This window comes from Mobula birostris, chromosome 9 (genome assembly GCF_030028105.1).
Source record: "Mobula birostris isolate sMobBir1 chromosome 9, sMobBir1.hap1, whole genome shotgun sequence".
Lineage (NCBI taxonomy): Eukaryota > Metazoa > Chordata > Chondrichthyes > Myliobatiformes > Myliobatidae > Mobula > Mobula birostris.
This window is the reverse complement of record NC_092378.1, coordinates 21,639,065-21,657,088: the sequence shown is the minus strand read 5'-3', so window position 1 is coordinate 21,657,088 and position 18,024 is coordinate 21,639,065. Positions and strand designations below refer to the sequence as shown.

General features: G+C 41.4%; 1 protein-coding gene across 1 annotated transcript in view; it reads left to right on the top strand.

The window, feature by feature from the left end:
- Positions 1–257: 257 nt before the first annotated feature.
- Positions 258–18,024, top strand: part of mdfic (MyoD family inhibitor domain containing) — a 52,734-nt gene continuing 34,967 nt past the window's right edge. The window contains exons 1-3 of the mRNA XM_072269364.1: positions 258–514; positions 820–954; positions 13,258–13,392. Of these exons, the coding sequence (XP_072125465.1) occupies positions 870–954; positions 13,258–13,392 (220 nt within the window). The 5' untranslated portion in view covers positions 258–514; positions 820–869. The remainder of the gene's footprint in view (positions 515–819; positions 955–13,257; positions 13,393–18,024) is intronic.

Below are 18,024 nucleotides of genomic sequence, written 5' to 3'. Positions count from 1 at the left end.
TTGCAGCTGTTAATATAAAGCTTTCAATGAAGGAATTCGCTGAATCTAGCTGAAATATATTTTACTGCAATTGTCTACATAAACTAAATATATAATTGAACTGATATCGAACCAGATTAAGGAAATAATGTGATAGAAATGTCATATTGGCGCGCCGTTGAAGGCGGACATGTGGACCCTGCGGGCGCTCAGGGCTCCCGGTGGCTTTATTCCAGCGCTGGATACCATCGGCATCCGGAAATGATGAAAACTGAAGTCTGGGGAGAAATGGGAAAAAGGAAAAGGGGTCCCTGTGAGAAAAAGTGAAGAAATGAGTTGGAAGGCATAGTGTGGAATTTGCAGGCTCGCCAGTGTGCGTGCTGCTCTCGTCAGGCACCGTTTACCACGGGGGCTGGGCTGGGCTGGGCTGCAGCAACGGTAACCGAGTGGCGCCGTCCGGATACTTTGTAACTTTTTATTAACCCAATAAAATCACCTTGGGGAAAAAAAACAAGTGACTGGGAATGATCTCCAGGTACGTAACCCACGAAAAATGTAGGGTCCAGCCTAGCCATGCTGCGGTGTTAGAAGATGGTCTGTTTGCCCTTCGATCAATGTCGGTATCTGGAACTGTCCCATGTACAGTAACTGTTGATTTTCGGAATTTGAAACAACTGTTGATGTGGTTATGCGACGGCTCGAAGTGGGAACGCGGTGATCATGCTGTAGATTAAACTCAGCACTTCTAACAGGGTAGAGTGGAGAAGCTTTTTTGCTTAAACATTTCAAAGGGTTAGTTCTCTGAGTGTTTTTTCTCTCTCTCCTCTTGTGTTTTCTAAGGGAGGCTGGTTCTGATTCTGGGGTCAGTGCCTGAGTGAGCTGCTTAGCTGATGTCCCAGGTGAAGGAGTTCCCCGGGCCAGAAGGGCCAGAAGACGGCTCTTGCACAGAAAACAGCCTCTTGCCCCACATCGATGGTAAGGAGGCTTTGGGTGGCGGTTTGGGTTCTCACAGGACAAGCGTAAATTCTCTTTTACAGGTGGATTATCTAGCCTTTGACTGTGAGCAGAGTTCGGTCTAAACTTGAAGACCATAGTTTGATAAGGGTACGCTCAGTGTAGATTTAATTAGAATGAGAATTAGAATAATTGGAAAAATATCTCCTCTAAATTTATACAGGAAACTTTGTTTCTGTTAAACACGTGAATATTTTAGAAAGATCAACCAGACATCTATAATAAAATATGCTTTTGATTGGCGAAGCAAGTATTTTTAAAGTCAGGACTTGATTGAAAGTTGAGATTTTTTAGTTTGCGTTTAACTTGAGCTTTTAGAATATCTTAAAGGATACACGTTTTTCTTTACGATTTAAGTAAATAGTTCTCTAGGAGTATTTTCATTCGTTTTAAGTTAATTAATTTCATTTTGTGGTACACACCGCCTTGAAGATTCGGGTGCACAGCATTCCAGGATTGTGGTATCCTCGGTAGTTTTCAGAGCTACACTGGTACTTCGATATGTGCACCCAAAAACAAATTGTACTGGGGGGGGGAATTGCAGCTTAAAAAAAGGATTTTTGTAATGCCTCTCTTTCAAAAATAACATATTTAAAGGAGTCTAATGTGTTGTTGGAATTTAGCAATTCTTTTTCATTTTTTTAGAGTACTGCAATTAAAATTTAAATTAATCCAATCACTCGAAAGCCCCTTTGAAGTAGATTGTTATTGAAATGGCTGCTTACTTAATTTAAGACCTCTGAAAATTTGATTGGACCATGGTTTCTATTGCTGCCTTTACCATCATCTTGTTGATTTTACTTCAGAAGAAAGAAGGCAACATCCTGTTGTCCCCAACTTCACTCATAAACTGAAGTCTTAGTTTCTCTGCTCTTATCAGAATATATGAATTTGCTAACCTCAAACAATTACTGCATTACTAATTGATTTCATATGTAACAGAAATGCAATATTGAAAAGTCAAGCAAAGCTGAGGTTTCATAAATTAATGCAGTGGAAGTAAAAGACATCTATTTGGTAAACAGCTGTTTAACACAAACTGAACAGGCAATATGGCAAGAAGTCAGCTGATTTCATGTAAGATCTAGCTGGAGCAAAAATGTAGTTTGAATGCATGAAATTAGTGCTTGATCGTGCCAGAGTTAAATTTTGCCCGTATTTGTGCTTTGTATTAAGCAGCTGTTTACTGAATAAATGTTTTACTTCCACTGCATTTATTTATAAAACCTCAACTTTGCTTGGCTTTTCAATTTTGCTTTGTTCTTACACATGAAATCAATCAGTAACACAATTTTGTTTGAGGTTAGCAAATTCATTATATTCTGATAAGAGCAGAGAAATTGAGATTTTGGTTTATCACTGAAAGCTAAGGCAAAACGATGTTGCCTTGTTTCTTCTGATGAATAATAGCAACATTTGGTAAGATCATAAGCAACTAACTGTGAATAAATTATGTGTGGTCAGTTTTTATCATTGGAACATTATTTTTTATAGAATATATAAATGCTTAAATAGCTTAATTAACTATTTAAGTTTCATTAATTTACTGAGGGAGTTCACTGCTTTAGTGATTGTGGTTGTACACCCCCCCCCCCCCCCCCCCGGTACTAATGCTGGGGATGTACTGTGTGAGCTCTGCAACACCATTGATAATCTGCAAACCTCACACTCCAATGGTTTCTTTATTGTTGCTGGCAACTTCAACCTTGCTAACTTGAAAACAGTCTTGCCTCATTTCTATCAGCATGTTGACTTTGCCACCAGATGTGAGAACACATTAGATTTGGTGTATACCAACATCCCTAGTGTATACAAAGCTGCTCCCAGCTTTCACCTTGAACTTTCTGACCACTTACCTGCTGTGTTGATTGCTTTGTACTGATTAAACAAGTCATACCAGTTTAATAGGAGATAAGACCAGAAGAAGCTATCTCAGCTTTGCAGGACTGTCTGGAAAGTGGACTGGGACATGGTCAGGGAGGCAGCTACCTGCGACCATCATATTAACATTGAATATACGAGATCTGTTATTGGCTACATAGAGGAGTGTATTGAAGACATCAATATTAAACACGTCTATGTGAGGACAGGTGAGAAAGGCTGTGGGAAAACTCAGACATGGAAAAGTGTTAGGACTGGGTGGTGTGAACCCCCAAGACCCCGAGAGACCCTGCTGAGCAGCTGTGTGGAGTTCTCCATGCATTTTCAGTCTGAGTCTCAGCCTGGAAAGGCTCCTGACTGTGTGGAAAACATCGTGTTTGGTCTCAGTACCCAAGAAGGGCCAACCAAAAGTCTTGAATAACTACCATCCAGTGGTCCTGACCTTGCACATCATGAAGACCCTAGAGAGGCTGGTCTTGGCTCACCTCACCCCTGGTTAGATCAGCCCTCGATCCCCTGCAATTTGCCTACCAGGAGCACGTTGGAATAGACAACGCTGTCATCTACCTGCTGAACAGAGCTTACTCCCATTTGGATAAACAGGGCAGCACTGAGGATCATGTTGTTTTTGATTTCTCAAGTGCCTTCAATGCCATACAGCCCTCATGGTTGGGGGGAAAAGCACTGTTCAATGCAGGTTGGCACTTCCATTGTATCCTGGATAATGGGTTACCTGACTGGCAGACCACAGTTTGTGTGGCTTCAGAGCTGTGTGCCAGATGTGGCTATAAGCAGCACTGGGGTCCCACAGAAGACTGTATTGGCTCCCTTCACATGCATGAGAAAATCTGCAGATGCTGCAAATCCAAGCAATACACACATAATGAGTCCTGCAGAAGGGTCCTGGCCCGAAATATTTGGCTCCCTTCCTGTTTACCCTGTATATCTTGAATTTTAGATACAACACTGAGTCACATCATCCACAGAAGTTCACCGTACAATTTTCTATGAGACGGTGTGCTGGGGCAATGGCATCAATACAAGTGATGCCAACCGGCTCAATAAACTGATTAGAAAGGGTGGCTCTGTTATAGGAGTCAAACTGGTCACACTGGAGGCTGTGGTAGAACAAAGGACTCTATGGAAAATCCTGGAAATTCTGGACAATGCTTCTCACCCTCTGCATACCACCTTGGCTGAACATAGCACTTTTAGTAATAGACTTAAGACAACCGCGCTGCTCCAAAGAGCCCTTTCTGAGGCCATTCTCAACCTAGGCCATTTGGCTCTTTAGTGAGTCAACCTATAGCTGGGAAGTGATGACCCCTCCTCCTGCTGGACTGTTCGAGGTAACTTAATTTTTATTATTTCTTCTCTTCTAATATTTGTATACCTATGCACTTATAATCTTACTGTGACACCGTAATTTCCTTTGGGAACAATAAAGTATCTATCTGTCTATCAAATCTGAAGCCATGGCTGATAGCAGAGATCAGGACATGGCTACCAGATTGGGATGCTCCCTTCAGGTTGAGGGATAAGACAGCTCTCATGGCTTCAAGGCACCCCAGCATCCAGGTGCCGGAGGGCGAAAGAGCAATCTCAAAGATTACCATCTGATGACACTGACTTCAACAACAATGAAGTGCTTTGTGTGGCCAGTTATGGATGACATTAAATCCCATCTTCTGTCATATTGGACCCTTTCCAGTTGGCTTATCGCTCAAATTGGTTCACTGATGATGTCTGAGCCCTTGTACTCCACTCTGTCCTGTCCCACCAGAAAAACAGAACCTCATATGCCCGAATGTTGTTTATCAACTTCAGCTTGGTGTTTAATATGACCATCCTTCAGAAGCTGTTGGGTAAACTCCTTGCTGGATCTCAACACCTCTCTATATGGATCCTGGACATCTCAACAGAAAGGCCACAGTCAGTCTGTGGTGGCAGAAACATCTCTAGCTCCATTATGGTGAGCACTGGTGTTCCCCAGAGCTGCAAGCTCAGCCCACTGCTGTTCAAGCTGCTGACACATGACTGCACTGCTAGATCCAGTCTAAATCAAATCATCAGGTTTGTTGAGGACACCATAGGGATTGGCTTCATTAACAACAATCATGAGACTGCATACAGCGAGGAGGTAGAGCAACTGGTGGAATGGTGTGACCATAACAATTTGAGTCTCAAATTAGACAAGACTTAAAGTGGTTATTGTGAACTTTAGGAAAGTGCAGGTTTATCACTCCTCATTGCATTTACAGGGTTCCTCCATGGAGAGAGTTAGGAGTACCAAGTTGCTGCACATAACAAATGATCTCACGTGGTCCCTCAGCACCACCACTGTGGTCAAGAAAGTACAGCAGCATCCCCTCTTCCTGAGGAGATTGAGGCCAGTGAAGCTCTTCTCCCCCCCCCCCCCCACCCTATTGTAACAAATTTTTGCTGGAGCACCATCAAGAGTGTCACCATCTGATATGGGAATAGTAAGGCATCTGACTGCAAGTCCCTTCTAAGGATTGCATGGATTGCTGAGAAGATCATCGGGGTCTCTGTTTCACCCATCAGAGATATTTATCAGGAGTGCTGCATCCACAGGGCATTTGGCATTGTGAATGATCCTTCCCATCTGTCCATCTCTTTGAACCCCTACCATCAGGCAGCAGGCACTGTAGCTTTAGGACAAAGACTGTTAGGATGGTAAATGGCTTCTTCCCCCAGGCCATAAGACTATTGAACGCTTTGCTACCACCCAGGTCTTATAATATATGATGCGTTAGTAGTGTTATACTGTTCACTTTTTAAATTGTGCCATAAATGCACCTTGTTAGTTGTTAATTCATTTGTGGTAACATTACTTTGTGTTACGTTTGAGTTATATGCACTATTTTGTGCACCTCGGTCTAGAGGAATGTTGTTTTGTTTGGTGGTGTATGTGGTTGAATGACAATAAACTGGAACTGACCTTGAGCTCATTCCCTTTTGAAATTTTGGTTCCTATGAAACATGGGTAGTGAGAATAAAAAATAATCCTGAGTTTTAAGAATTTGATTGTTTCCTTTTCTCCTGAGAAAGAAAATGTAAAGTGCCAATGGATTTTTCACTTAATGAGAAGATCAAACTTTTTATGTTCCATCCCCATCACAAATTCCATTCTCCAGCTGCTGACCCCATTCCTCTTTGCTGTTCCATGTTCCCCATACCCCACAATATGAGTGAGGTTGATGTTCTGGAGCATGTTGATATGAAAGGAGAGGAGGTGTTGGAGTTGTTAAAATACATTGGGGCGGATAAGTCCCCAGGACCTGATGGAATATTCTCCAGGCTGCTCCACAAGGCGAGGGAAGAGATTGCTGAACCTCTGGCTAGGATCTTCATGTCCTCATTGTCCACGGGAATGGTACCGGAGGACTGGAAGGAGATGAATGTTGTCCCCTTGTTCAAAAAGGTAGTAGGGATAGTCTGGATAATTATAGACCAGTGAGCCTTGCGTCTGTGGTGGGAAAGCTGTTGGAAAAGATTCCTACAGATAGGATCTATGGGCATTTAGAGAATCATGGTCTGATCAGGGACAGTCAGCATGACTTTGTGAAGGGCAGATCATGTCTAATAAGCCTGATAGTATTCTTTGAGGAGGTGACCAGGCATATAGATGAAGGTAGTGCAGTGAATGTGATCTATATGGATTTTAGTAAGGCATTTGACAAGGTTCCACACGGTAGGCTTATTCAGAAAGTCAGAAGGCATGGGATCCAGGAAAGTTTGGCGAGGTGGTTTCAGAATTGGCTCGCCTGCAGAAGGCAGAGGGTCGTGGTGGAGGGAGTACATTCGGATTGGAGGAGTGTGACTAGTGGTGTCCCACAAGGATCTGTTCTGGGACCTCTACTTTTCATGATTTTTATTAATGACCTGGATGTGGGGGTAGAAGGGTGGGTTGGCAAGTTTGCAGACGACACAAAGGTTGGTGGCGTTGTGGATAGTGTAGAGGATTGTCGAAGATTGCAGAGAGACATTGATAGGTTGCAGAAGTGGGCTGAGAAGTGGCAGATGGTGTTCAACCCAGAGAAGTGTGAGGTGGTACACTTTGGAAGGACAAACTCCAAGGCAGAGTTCAAAGTAAATGGTAGGATACTTGGTAGTGTGGAGGAACAGAGGGATCTGGGGGTACATGTCCACGGATCCCTGAAAGTTGCCTCACAGGTAGATAGGGTAGTTAAGAAAGCTTATGGGGTGTTAGCTTTCATAAGTCGAGGGAAGAGTTTAAGAGTCGCAGGGTAATGATGCAGCTCTATAAAACTCTGGTTAGGCCACACTTGGAGTACTGTATCGAGTTCTGGTCACCTCACTATAGGAAGGATGTGGAAGCATTGGAAAGGGTACAGAGGAGATTTACCAGGATGCTGCCTGGTTTAGGGAGTATGGATTATGATCAGAGATTAAGGGAGCTAGGGCTTTACTCTTTGGAGAGGAGGAGGATGAGAGGAGAACATGATAGAGGTATACAAGATATTAAGAGGAATAGATAGAGTGGACAGCCAGTGCCTCTTCCCCAGGGCACCACTGCTCAGTACAAGAGGACATAGCTTTAAGGTAAGGGGTGGGAAGTTCAAGGGGGATATTAGAGGAAGGTTTTTTACTCAGAGAGTGGTTGGTGTGTGGAATGCACTGCCTGAGTCAGTGGTGGAGGCAGATACACTAGTGAAATTTAAGCGACTGCTAGACAGGTATATGGAGGAATTTAAGGTGGGGTTTATATGGGAGGTAGGGTTTAAGGGTCGGCACAACATTGTGGGCCGATGGGCCTATATTGTGCCGTACTATTCTATGTTCTCTTTCAATTCCCCCTGCTTTCTAATTTGTACTAACAATTTCATCCAAAAATCTGTGCTGAATGTCCTAACATGTTAAACCTGTTCAGCCAATGGTTTGTTGTCATCAGCTGAAAGCTAATGGAAATTTAAGAAACACACTTCACACTGCTTTTCCAGTACACGTAATCTCTTTGGTCTCTCAAATTGTAACTATATTCTGACAAGTCCTTGGTTCATGAAGGATTTCATGCTGGAATTTTAAAAGCAAAGCAAGGTATGTTTTCTCCTTGAAGTGTTCAGGAAGCTGAAATTTCTCAATATAGATAAGTCACCTGGGCTACATCCTGGAGTTCCAAAAGAGGTAAATGAAGAGATTGTGGAGGTATTAGTTGTGATCTTTGAAGAATCACCAATTCTGGAATAGTTCCGGAGGACTGGAAAATCACAAGTCCTTCCACTCTTTAAGAAGGGAGGGCGGTGAAAGATGGGAAATTGTAAGCCAGTCGGCTTGACTTCAGTAGTTGATGAGATAAACTATTGCAACAGATTTATCAGGCAAGATTTTCCGCTTTAGGAAACTATGCTGTCTTTGACCTTTTTTATCATGTGCCTACAATTACCCTGAAACCTCATCCCTAATGATGGACTCTAATGAGAAACAAGCAGACGGGGTAGACAAAGGAGATTGTCGATGATGCTATCTTGGATTTTCAGAAGGCCTTTGACACGGTGCTGCATGTGAGACTGCAAAACAAAATAACAGCCCATGGTATTATAGGAAAGGTACCAGTATGGACAAAAGATTACCTTCTGGTCGTCAACCAAAGAGTAGGAATAAAAGGTTTATTTTTTTCCAGTTAGGTGCCAGTGACTAATATGCATTGAAAGTATTCTGAGATCTGGGAGAAGTATTCAACTCTTACACACTTGTGTTTAAATACAAATTTGTAATATAGGCATATGGAAAGACTATGATAAACTCAAATTTCCTTCTGATAAAAGCAATAAAACAAATTACATTTTCAAGAATTTAGATCCACTTCTGTTTTCAAAAAAATATTTATTGAAATTTCATTCTAGGAAAGAACTGCTTGGCAAGTTTGCAGTTTAATGTCTTTGAATTTGTGTTTTGGTTTGAAATACTACTAAGGTTATGAATTTACTTTTACCACAGTTTTGAAGTGTAAAGGTTAAGAACTTGTTTTGGATTTTTCCTTTTATATTTATTGAGATGCAGCATGGAATATGTCGTTCTGACCCTTTGAGTCCCATTGCCCAGCAATCTCCTGATTTAACCCCAGCCTAATCATAGGAGAATTTAGAATGACCAATTAACCAACCAGCTGGTACGTCTTTGGACTGTGGGAGGAAGCCAGAGCACGTGGAGGAAATCCACGTGTTCAAGGGAGAACGTACAAACTCCTTCAAGCTCCTTACAGGCAGTGGCGGGTATTGAACTGAGGTCACTGCTACCGTAAAGCGTTGTTCTAGCCACTGCACTATCATGCCATCCCATTTTATAATCCAGCCTCTACTGCTGTACATTAAGTACATTTTTAATATTTTAGGAACCAGTTCTTACAATTGAAATAAGAGCTGAAAATGCTGAAACACTTGGGTCAGAAAAATGTGTGGAAAGCACAAAATGAACTTTTGAGATTTGAGACCTTTTGTCAGAACTAGAAAAGGCAGGAAACAAGTTAATATAATATTGCAGAGAATGTTGGTGGGGGGTGAGTCTGTATGGTCAGGGGAGGAAGGTTCAGACAAGGTTATGTTTGGGAAATGTTGCAAATGCTGGAACCTGAAACAAATGCTGGAAGAACTCAGCAAATCAATTGGCATCTGTGGAAAGAGAAACAGTTAACATTTTGGGTTAAAGCCAGTTCATTGGTACTGCGAAAGAGAGAAAGTCAATATGCCTGTGGTTGAGAAGGTAGGGGAGGACACTGAGTGAAACAGAATCAATGTTTAGTAGGGAGAAATGACGCTGCCATTGAATGGATGGCTAATTTTCTCTGTGTTATGTTTTGCTAACGTTGGCAATGTTAACATCCCCACTGTTGAGCACATTTACAAGGAATACTGCCATAAGAAAGCAGCAGCCATTGTCAAGGACCACCCACCATCCAAACCAAGCTCTCTTCTTGCTACACCCATCGGGCAGGAGGTGCAGGACCCTTGGGTCCCACACCATCGGTTTCAGGAACAGTTATTACCCTACAACTATGAGGCTCCTGAACTATTGTAGATAACTTCACTCACGCCAACTCTGAACTGATTCCCCAACCTACAGACTCACTTCCAAGGACTCTGCAATTCCATATTCTCAGTATTAATTATTTCATTTTATTTGCACTATTTGTCATCTTTTCACTTTGGTTGGCTTTATTGTAACTTTTCATAAATTCTATTTTATTTCTTTTTTCCTTGTAAATGCCGGCAAGAAAATGAAACTTGAGATAGCATATGGTGATTATATACGCACTTTCATAATAAATTGTTTTTTACTTTGAGTTCAGCTTCAAAGTGTGTCTGCTGTTGCATAGTCTAGCCTACTCTAATGTGCAGAGCTGCTGAGGATGTAAGTAAATAGTGGGGCTGGGGTCGGCAGTGTAAAGTAGAGAAATGGTCAGTTTTGGTATCAACAGAAAAAGATCTGGAGTTAAAAAATTCAATTTCCAGGCTGCAGTAAAGATATCTTTAATAAAGTGTTTGTACCTAGAAAGTGAGAATACAGGCAGAGGAACATGAGATGGAGTGAAATGCAGAAGCTCTGGATGTGCATAGCAAGCAGATTCTGTGCTAATTAGGAGAGAACAACAGGGCTAATATCACAGATGGATGGATGGCTTGGAGCAGAAATGACCAGTGCTGATACAGACAAAGAAAACCTGGTACCTGAAATTTTGAATTCAATATTGAGTTTGAAAGATTGCAACATATCTGAGTGGAAGATGATGTGATGACCTTCAAGCCTGCATTGAACTACAGGTGAGGAGGCTGCGGATAGAACAAAATGAGTGGGCTAGAAAACTAAAGCAAATTATTCCTGTTGACTCAATGCAGGCTCTTGTTAAATCAATGACCCTATTTGCATTTGGTTTCCTCAGTTTAATAGAGATTACATCGTAATGGCAGGATGAAATGCACTAGACTAGGGAGGATGGGTAGTGGGTGAGGAGGAGGTGCAAGTGAATTGCTGCTTCTCTTGGTTCGCTGGGTGGTGGATTTAGAAGATGGATAAGGTCAGGTCTCGCATTTTTCATTTCTTGCATTTGTGTAGGAAGGTCTCACAAGAAGGGAAATGGTTGGCCTGGACATAGACCAAGGAGTTCTGAAGGGAACAGTCCATTCTGTGCTGTGCAGCACAGAAGTAGTCCTTCAGCCAGTCCAGCTCATTCATGCTGATTGCGATCCCTATCTACTGTGATCCCATTTGTCTGAATTGGCTCATGCACTTTTACTCCTTTCTTGTGTATTGGTTTTTGACTCCCCCCCCCCCCCTCCCGCCCCCTTCCTTTCCAGTCCTGAAGAAGGGTCTTGGCCCGAAACGTCAACTGTTTACTCATTTCCATAGATGCTTGCTGCCTAGGCTCCTCCATCACTTTTGTGAGTGTTTCTTTGGATTTCCAGCATCTGCAGACTGACTTTTATCTATCCAAATGCCTGTGGAAGTCTGTAAATTGTTGCTGCTTCAACTACTTCCAACGGTAGCTCTATATAATCAGCACCCTCTGTGGTGAAAATAACTTGCCCCTCAGATCCCTTTTCAATTTGGGCTTATGTTGAACATGGAGGGTGTGTGCATGAGAGCTAAGGGTGGGGAGATCTTGCAGAAATAGTTTTGGTGGTGGAATCTGTTGAGGCTGGCAGAAAAGGTGAAGGATCATCCATTGAATGGAATGAAAAGTATGGCCCAGAATTACTCTACCCTCCCTCTATCCAGGAGGGGAGAAAAGAGCTTTGTCAGCTATAGGTAAAGGGAAATCAAAGATCATCAAGAAGGAAAGGCATTTGTTTCCCATTTCTGATAAAAGGACTTAGAGTCTGATACCCGAACTCAGTTTCTCTTCCGAAGTATGCTGCTTCATCTGAGAAGTATTTACAATAGTTTATTTTTGCTGCAGGTTTCCAGTATTTGCTGTTCTTGATTTTTCATTCACTTAAGGTTGAAATGTATTCTAACAGATCTAATGCAATGCTTCAACACAAACTCGACCAAACTTGTGCCATTTTTGCTTGTGCAGTTTGAAATTTGTTTTTGTTGTCAATGCTGCTCTGTATATTGAGTTGAAACCCAGGATTTACTTCGAATTAGTTTGATCTGGTTTAATGTGGTTTGTAGAATTTTGTTTCTCAAATGTGTAGTGCTTTTCACCTGCAACACAGAATCAAATGGTGGACGTACTCAGGAGATCAGGCAGCATGCATGGAAATTAATAAACAGCAGTTGACGTTTCAGGCTGAGACTCCTCTTCAGGACTGAAAAGGAAGGGGGAAGATGCCAGAATAAAAAGGTGGGGGGGAAGGGAAGGAGGACAGCTAGAAGGTGATGAGTGAAGCCATGTAGGTGGGAAAGGTCAAGGGCTGGAGAAGAAGGAATCTGATAGGAGCAGAGAGTGGACCATAGGAGAAAGGGAGAGAGGAGGGGACCCAGGGAGAAGTGATAGGCAGGTGAGGAGAGGTAAAAGGCCAGCGTAGATAATGGAAGGAAAGGGGAGGGGGAAGAAAATACTACTTGCCTGAAGGAATAATCAGTATTCATGCCATCAGGTTGGAGGCAATCCAGACAGAAGCCCCTCCACCCTGAAGGTGGCCTCATCTTCATATACGAGGAGGCAATATTCCAATATGTCGGAATGGGAATTAGAATTAAAATGTTAGGCCACTGGGAAGTTTTGCTTTTGGCTGATGGAGCTTTTCACTTGTTTGCATTTACATTTTGGTTTCTATTAATTTTTCCTCCGAGGTTCTGTTTTTGAAGAATAATTTAGAATGCATTCTTTGTTACCATTAAATGTTGTGTGCAGATTTTTGTCAGTTATGTTTAAGATTTTATGTACAACTATTATGTCAATAGCCACTATTGTCTTCTGTCCAAACTCTGGAGAAAACATAGTGACTCACTACCTTCAGCTGTCTTAATTAATTATTAGGACTCGATCTGAGTTCAGCTGTCAGGTCTTTGGTAAGCATGAGAGAACATCGTAGGACTTGATGGGACTTCCTCCAAGTATTTGGTTGGGTAGGAGTCTTTCTATTCTGGAATTATATTAGTTAATTTGTGTGCTTCCAGGTTGGGAATCGTTGAAAATAATCCTTCCAAAGGAGGATTATTTAACTTTAACCTGTTTACATTTAGCATGTGGTGCAATGTGTTGAAACAGTAAATTGCTTTTCCTTGCAATAGAAAACAAGAATATAGACTAGAGTGCTGTTTTAATCGTTCATTTGAGAAATTACTGTTATCATCAATGACCAAAATAATGGGAAAATTGTAGAGATTCCTCTAAACTGTTCTTCATACGTGGAGAGGCAGGTACAATGTTGAATAATTGTCTCTGGGTTTCAGATGCCAATAAGCATGAAGAAGAGAGAGAAGTTTCACCACAGGAGACTTTACCACCATCAGGTAACTGGGCCATCCATTTGGATGCACCACACCCATCAAACCAGATGAATGACACGACTGGTGACCTCATTAGAAGTAAGTTCACAAAAGGTCTTTTGACTAATGTAAAGCATTGTGGAACAAATTGCTGCCTGACAGTATTACAATAATCCCACAATTACAGATATGATGATGCACAGTTAGCTTGTGTCAAATGTGATAATGTTACTGAACTAACATGCATTGACAGTATTGCTTTAACAGTATGATGGTTGTCATAGAATATTAATACTTTTGTCAAAAATAACAGGTATTGCTGGGAAAATACTGCTTTTTTATTATCATAGAGCCAAACTTGTAAATGAGTTAATTTTGTGTAGCCTGGTGGGGATCTTTAAAATTTGTTGCATTGAAGAACAAATTAAACTGGTGGAATTGGTCCTGTGTGTATTCATTTAAACATCTAGTGAAGAAATCTTAATGTTATATCTGATGAGCTAAGATTAGGACAATTCTCTTCCATACATTTCATATCTTATTTTAACTTGTGTAAAACTGATGCCGTGGGAAGGATTGATTAGTTTTAAATTAAAATCTAAACTAATCATGGCATATATTTACCCATCTTTCTTTCACTAAGTTAGTATGGTAAATCTTATAATAATACACTGAAGAAGAATCCAAAAGGTCAACTTTTGGTTCTTTGTAGATAAACTTTCAAATATTACCGGACTGTCTGAGACGTTAATGGGCACATCCTTCTTTACCCTCTCAAAACTAGATTCTTATGGAATATTATTCAGCCATACGCCTTCAGTAAACATGTTTTTCGTATTCCTGAATTTGGATCTTACTTGATAGTCTGTCACTTCACCCATGAGACCACCCAGTGCTTGGGCTTGGTTCTCATAATACTGAGAAGCAGTTAACCCTATTTTGCTGCTTGTTCTCAAGCTTGATTGAAATCTATTGTATTACTTTTGTAACCCAGATTGCCAGATGATATGGTTTGAGAAATTGTTATTTTGATTGGTATTAGTAATTAATAAACTATATTTCCTCATAAATTAGAAGGTAGGCTTTATACATATTTATCGGTTATCTATTCTTTTTCATACAGAATTATCCAAAATATCATTTTGTGTTTATCTTTTCTCACTGAGCAATTTTAAGTTGTTTATATTTATCACCTCTAAATTAGTAAATTATTTTTTGTCGTCCTTTCCCACCAATATCCCTCCTGGTGTTTATCTATGTAGTGGCCAAGGTGCTACACCTGCCCATTGACTTCCTCCTTCACCTCCATTCAGGGCCCCAAAAAGTCCTTCCAGGTGAGGCAACACTTCAGCTGCAAATCTGCTGCTGTCGTCTATTGTGTCTGGTGCTCCTGTTGTGGCCTCTAAATTGGTGAGACCCGTTATAAATTAAAACGCAAACAACTGGAATTCTGCAGATGCTGGAAATTCAAGCAACACACATCAAAGTTGCTGGTGAACGCAGCAGGCCAGGCAGCATCTCTAGGAAGAGGTACAGTCGACGTTTCAGGCCGAGACCCTTCGTCAGGACTAACTGAAGGAAGAGTTAGTAAGAGTTTTGAAAGTTGGAGGGGGAGGGGGAGATCCAAAATGATAGGAGGAGACAGGAGGGGGAGGGATGGAGCCAAGAGCTGGACAGGTGATTGGCAAAAGGGATACGAGAGGATCATGGGACAGGAGGTCCGGGAAGAAAGACAAGTGGGGGGGAGGGACCCAGAGGATGGGCAAGAGGTATATTCAGAGGGACAGAGGGAGAAAAAGGAGAGAGAGAGAGAGAAAGAATGTGTGTATAAAATTAAATAACAGATGGGGTATGAGGGGAAGGTGGGGCATTAGCGGAAGTTAGAGAAGTCGATGTTCATGCCATCAGGTTGGAGGCTACCCAAATGGAATATAAGGTGTTGTTCCTCCAACCTGAGTGTGGCTTCATCTTTACAGTAGAGGAGTGGATAGACCTGTCAGAATGGGAATGGGATGTGGAATTAAAATGTGTGGCCACTGGGAGATCCTGCTTTCTCTATTATAAATTATTTTTTTAGGCAGATGGAGCAGAGATGCTCAAAGTGTAACTTTCCAGTGACCAAACTTTTTAATTCCGACCTCCATGGCTTCTGACATGTTGGTCCATGGCTTCCTTTTGTGCCCCGATAAGGCCACCCTCAGGGTGGAGGAGCAACACCTTTTATTCCGTCTGAGAAGCCTCCAACTTGACAGCATGAATATAGATTTCTCCTTCTGGATTTAAAAAAAAATTCCTTCCCCCTCACCTCTTCTATTCTCTATTGGGGCCCCTTACCTCATTTCACCAGCCTATTACCTCCCTGGATCCTCTCCTCTTTCCCTTTCTCCTATGGGCCACTCTAATCTCCTATCAGATTCCTTCTTCCCAACCCTTGACCTTCCCAACCCTTGACCTTTCCCACCTTCCAGCTAACCTCCTTTGCACTCCCCCCACCCCCCCAGCTTTTTATTCTGGTGTCTTCCCCTTTCCTTTCTGGTCCCAAAGAAGGGTCACGGCCCAAAATATTATTTATTTATTTCCATAGATGCTGCCTGACCTGTTGAATTCCTGTAGCACTTTATGTGTGATTTTGATTTTTTTTTCGAAGCTGTTCGTTTTGTGATTTTTTTTTTGGGAGGTTGTACTTGCTAGGAAAAGTTGAGCTGTTACTGGTTTTACCGTATGATTCTGTACTTTGTACGAAGTACTTGATTTGAAAATTTGCTTAATTCAATTTAGTGTTAAAATGTAAAGCAAATTTATTGCATTTATAATTCGGAATTAAATAATTTTAGCAAATTAGTACATTAAAATTGTTTCCAAGGCAGCAAAGGGAAAAACGATTGTTTTGTTGGTGTTAATTGCTGAGGACACAGAGAGATCTTTCAATAGAATTGAATGAATACTCTCATCTGAAAGAGAATGGCTTTAGATTAGTAACAGCCTTTTACTCGCAGCCTACTTCAAATTCTCAAACCTCTGGTTGTACCTGCCTCATACTGATTTAGAGCAAGAGGGTTACAATAATGACAGACAATGCTTACATTGAGAAAGAAACAAATTATAATCACAGCTGTGTGCATTGGAGTTTATTTTAAAAAAATTATTGGGTGCGATGCTTCAAACCTCTAGAGTTTCCACAAGGATGGAAATCCTGCCGGAAGTGAGACAGGATGAGAGTGACGCACTGCTGATGTCACTGATACTGATATGGCAGTAGCTTGTAAGGTTCTTTGAGGGTCAGTTTAATTAGCATTTGTATCTATTGCAAGTGGTGCAAACTTCCCTGATTTAGGAATTGTTTCACTTTGCTGCAGGATTTAAAGACCTGCAGGAGTTTAACCCCTGTTAATGGTTTTGGCTGGAGTAAAGTGATTAGGTTCACTTTTTTGGTACATAAAATTTAATAGTCATTCTCCTCATGGGTTTCTTTGGCAGGCAAAGCTACTGCTTCATCCTGCCAATAAGAACTCAAAATCAAGCTACTTCTTTTGTCTGTTACTAAAATCTGAAAGGGGATTTTAAGAAAGTCATATCACAGGAACAGCACTAAACTGGTTAGCATCTTGAGCTTGTTCTGCCTTTCGTTGAGGTATGGCTGGTTGGCCTTTCATCCTTTCATTACTTTACGTTGACAAAAGTCAGCCTCAGAACTATTCCAGCTGATTTTAATTCCATTTGATTTTCAAACTTTTATTTACCATTTTCTTGTAGGGAAGTGTTACCTAACTATTTCTGCAAAGCCTGGCCTTGTTTAGACCAGGAGTTCCCAACCTTTTTTTTAAATGCTAAGGACCCTTAACATTAACCAAGGGGTCCTTGGACTTCAAATTGGGAACCTCTGCCGTAGACCATCTCCCTCAGAGCAGTGGAGAGAGAGTATTAATGATGTGACTGCAAAATCCTAAATCCATTGTTAAAACCATCAATCCCTGGGCATCCTGGCATTGGGGCCATATTTGCACTTAATTAGCTGCTTTGGCAAGGCCACACCAATCTTTTGAAACAGACATATTATTCTGTGTTCTTCCAAGTGAAGAGATTACTGAGTGGACAAAGGAAAAGATTCAAGAATGTTCTAAAAATCTGTTGGAAATGCAACATCGCCACAGAATTCTGGAAAATACTGGCCCATTTTGCTCAAAGGAACAGTGGAATATATTTGGAATCTTCAAATCCATGAATTTAGAGAAAACAGAAGTACACTGTAAATGTGGAAGGAATGCATCATGTCGCAAACAATGCCCAGATGTCTTTAGCATAGTTGTTTAATTGTATATAGAACACTCTCTTCACACGATACAACATAAATCTTAGGACTTTCAAACAGTACAGTGCATGTCCCTTGGCCTTTGAAGTGCTGATCTTTTAATCTACTCCAAGATCAATGTGGCAATTACTTCCACATACCCCTCCGTTTTTCTTTCAGTCATGTGCTTGTCTACGAGTATTGGACGTTTCTGCCTCTAGAACATAGGCATTTGTTAAGGTACCCCATGCAAGGCTTATTAAGGGAAAAGAAGGAGGCGTGGGATCCAAGGGGACCTTGCTTTGTGGATCCAGAATTGGCTTGCCCACAGAAGGCAAAGTGTGGTTGTCTACTGGTCATATTCTGCATGGAGGTCAGTGAACAGTGGTGTGCCTCTGGGATCTGTTCTGGGACCCCTTCTCTTTATGATTATTATAAATGAT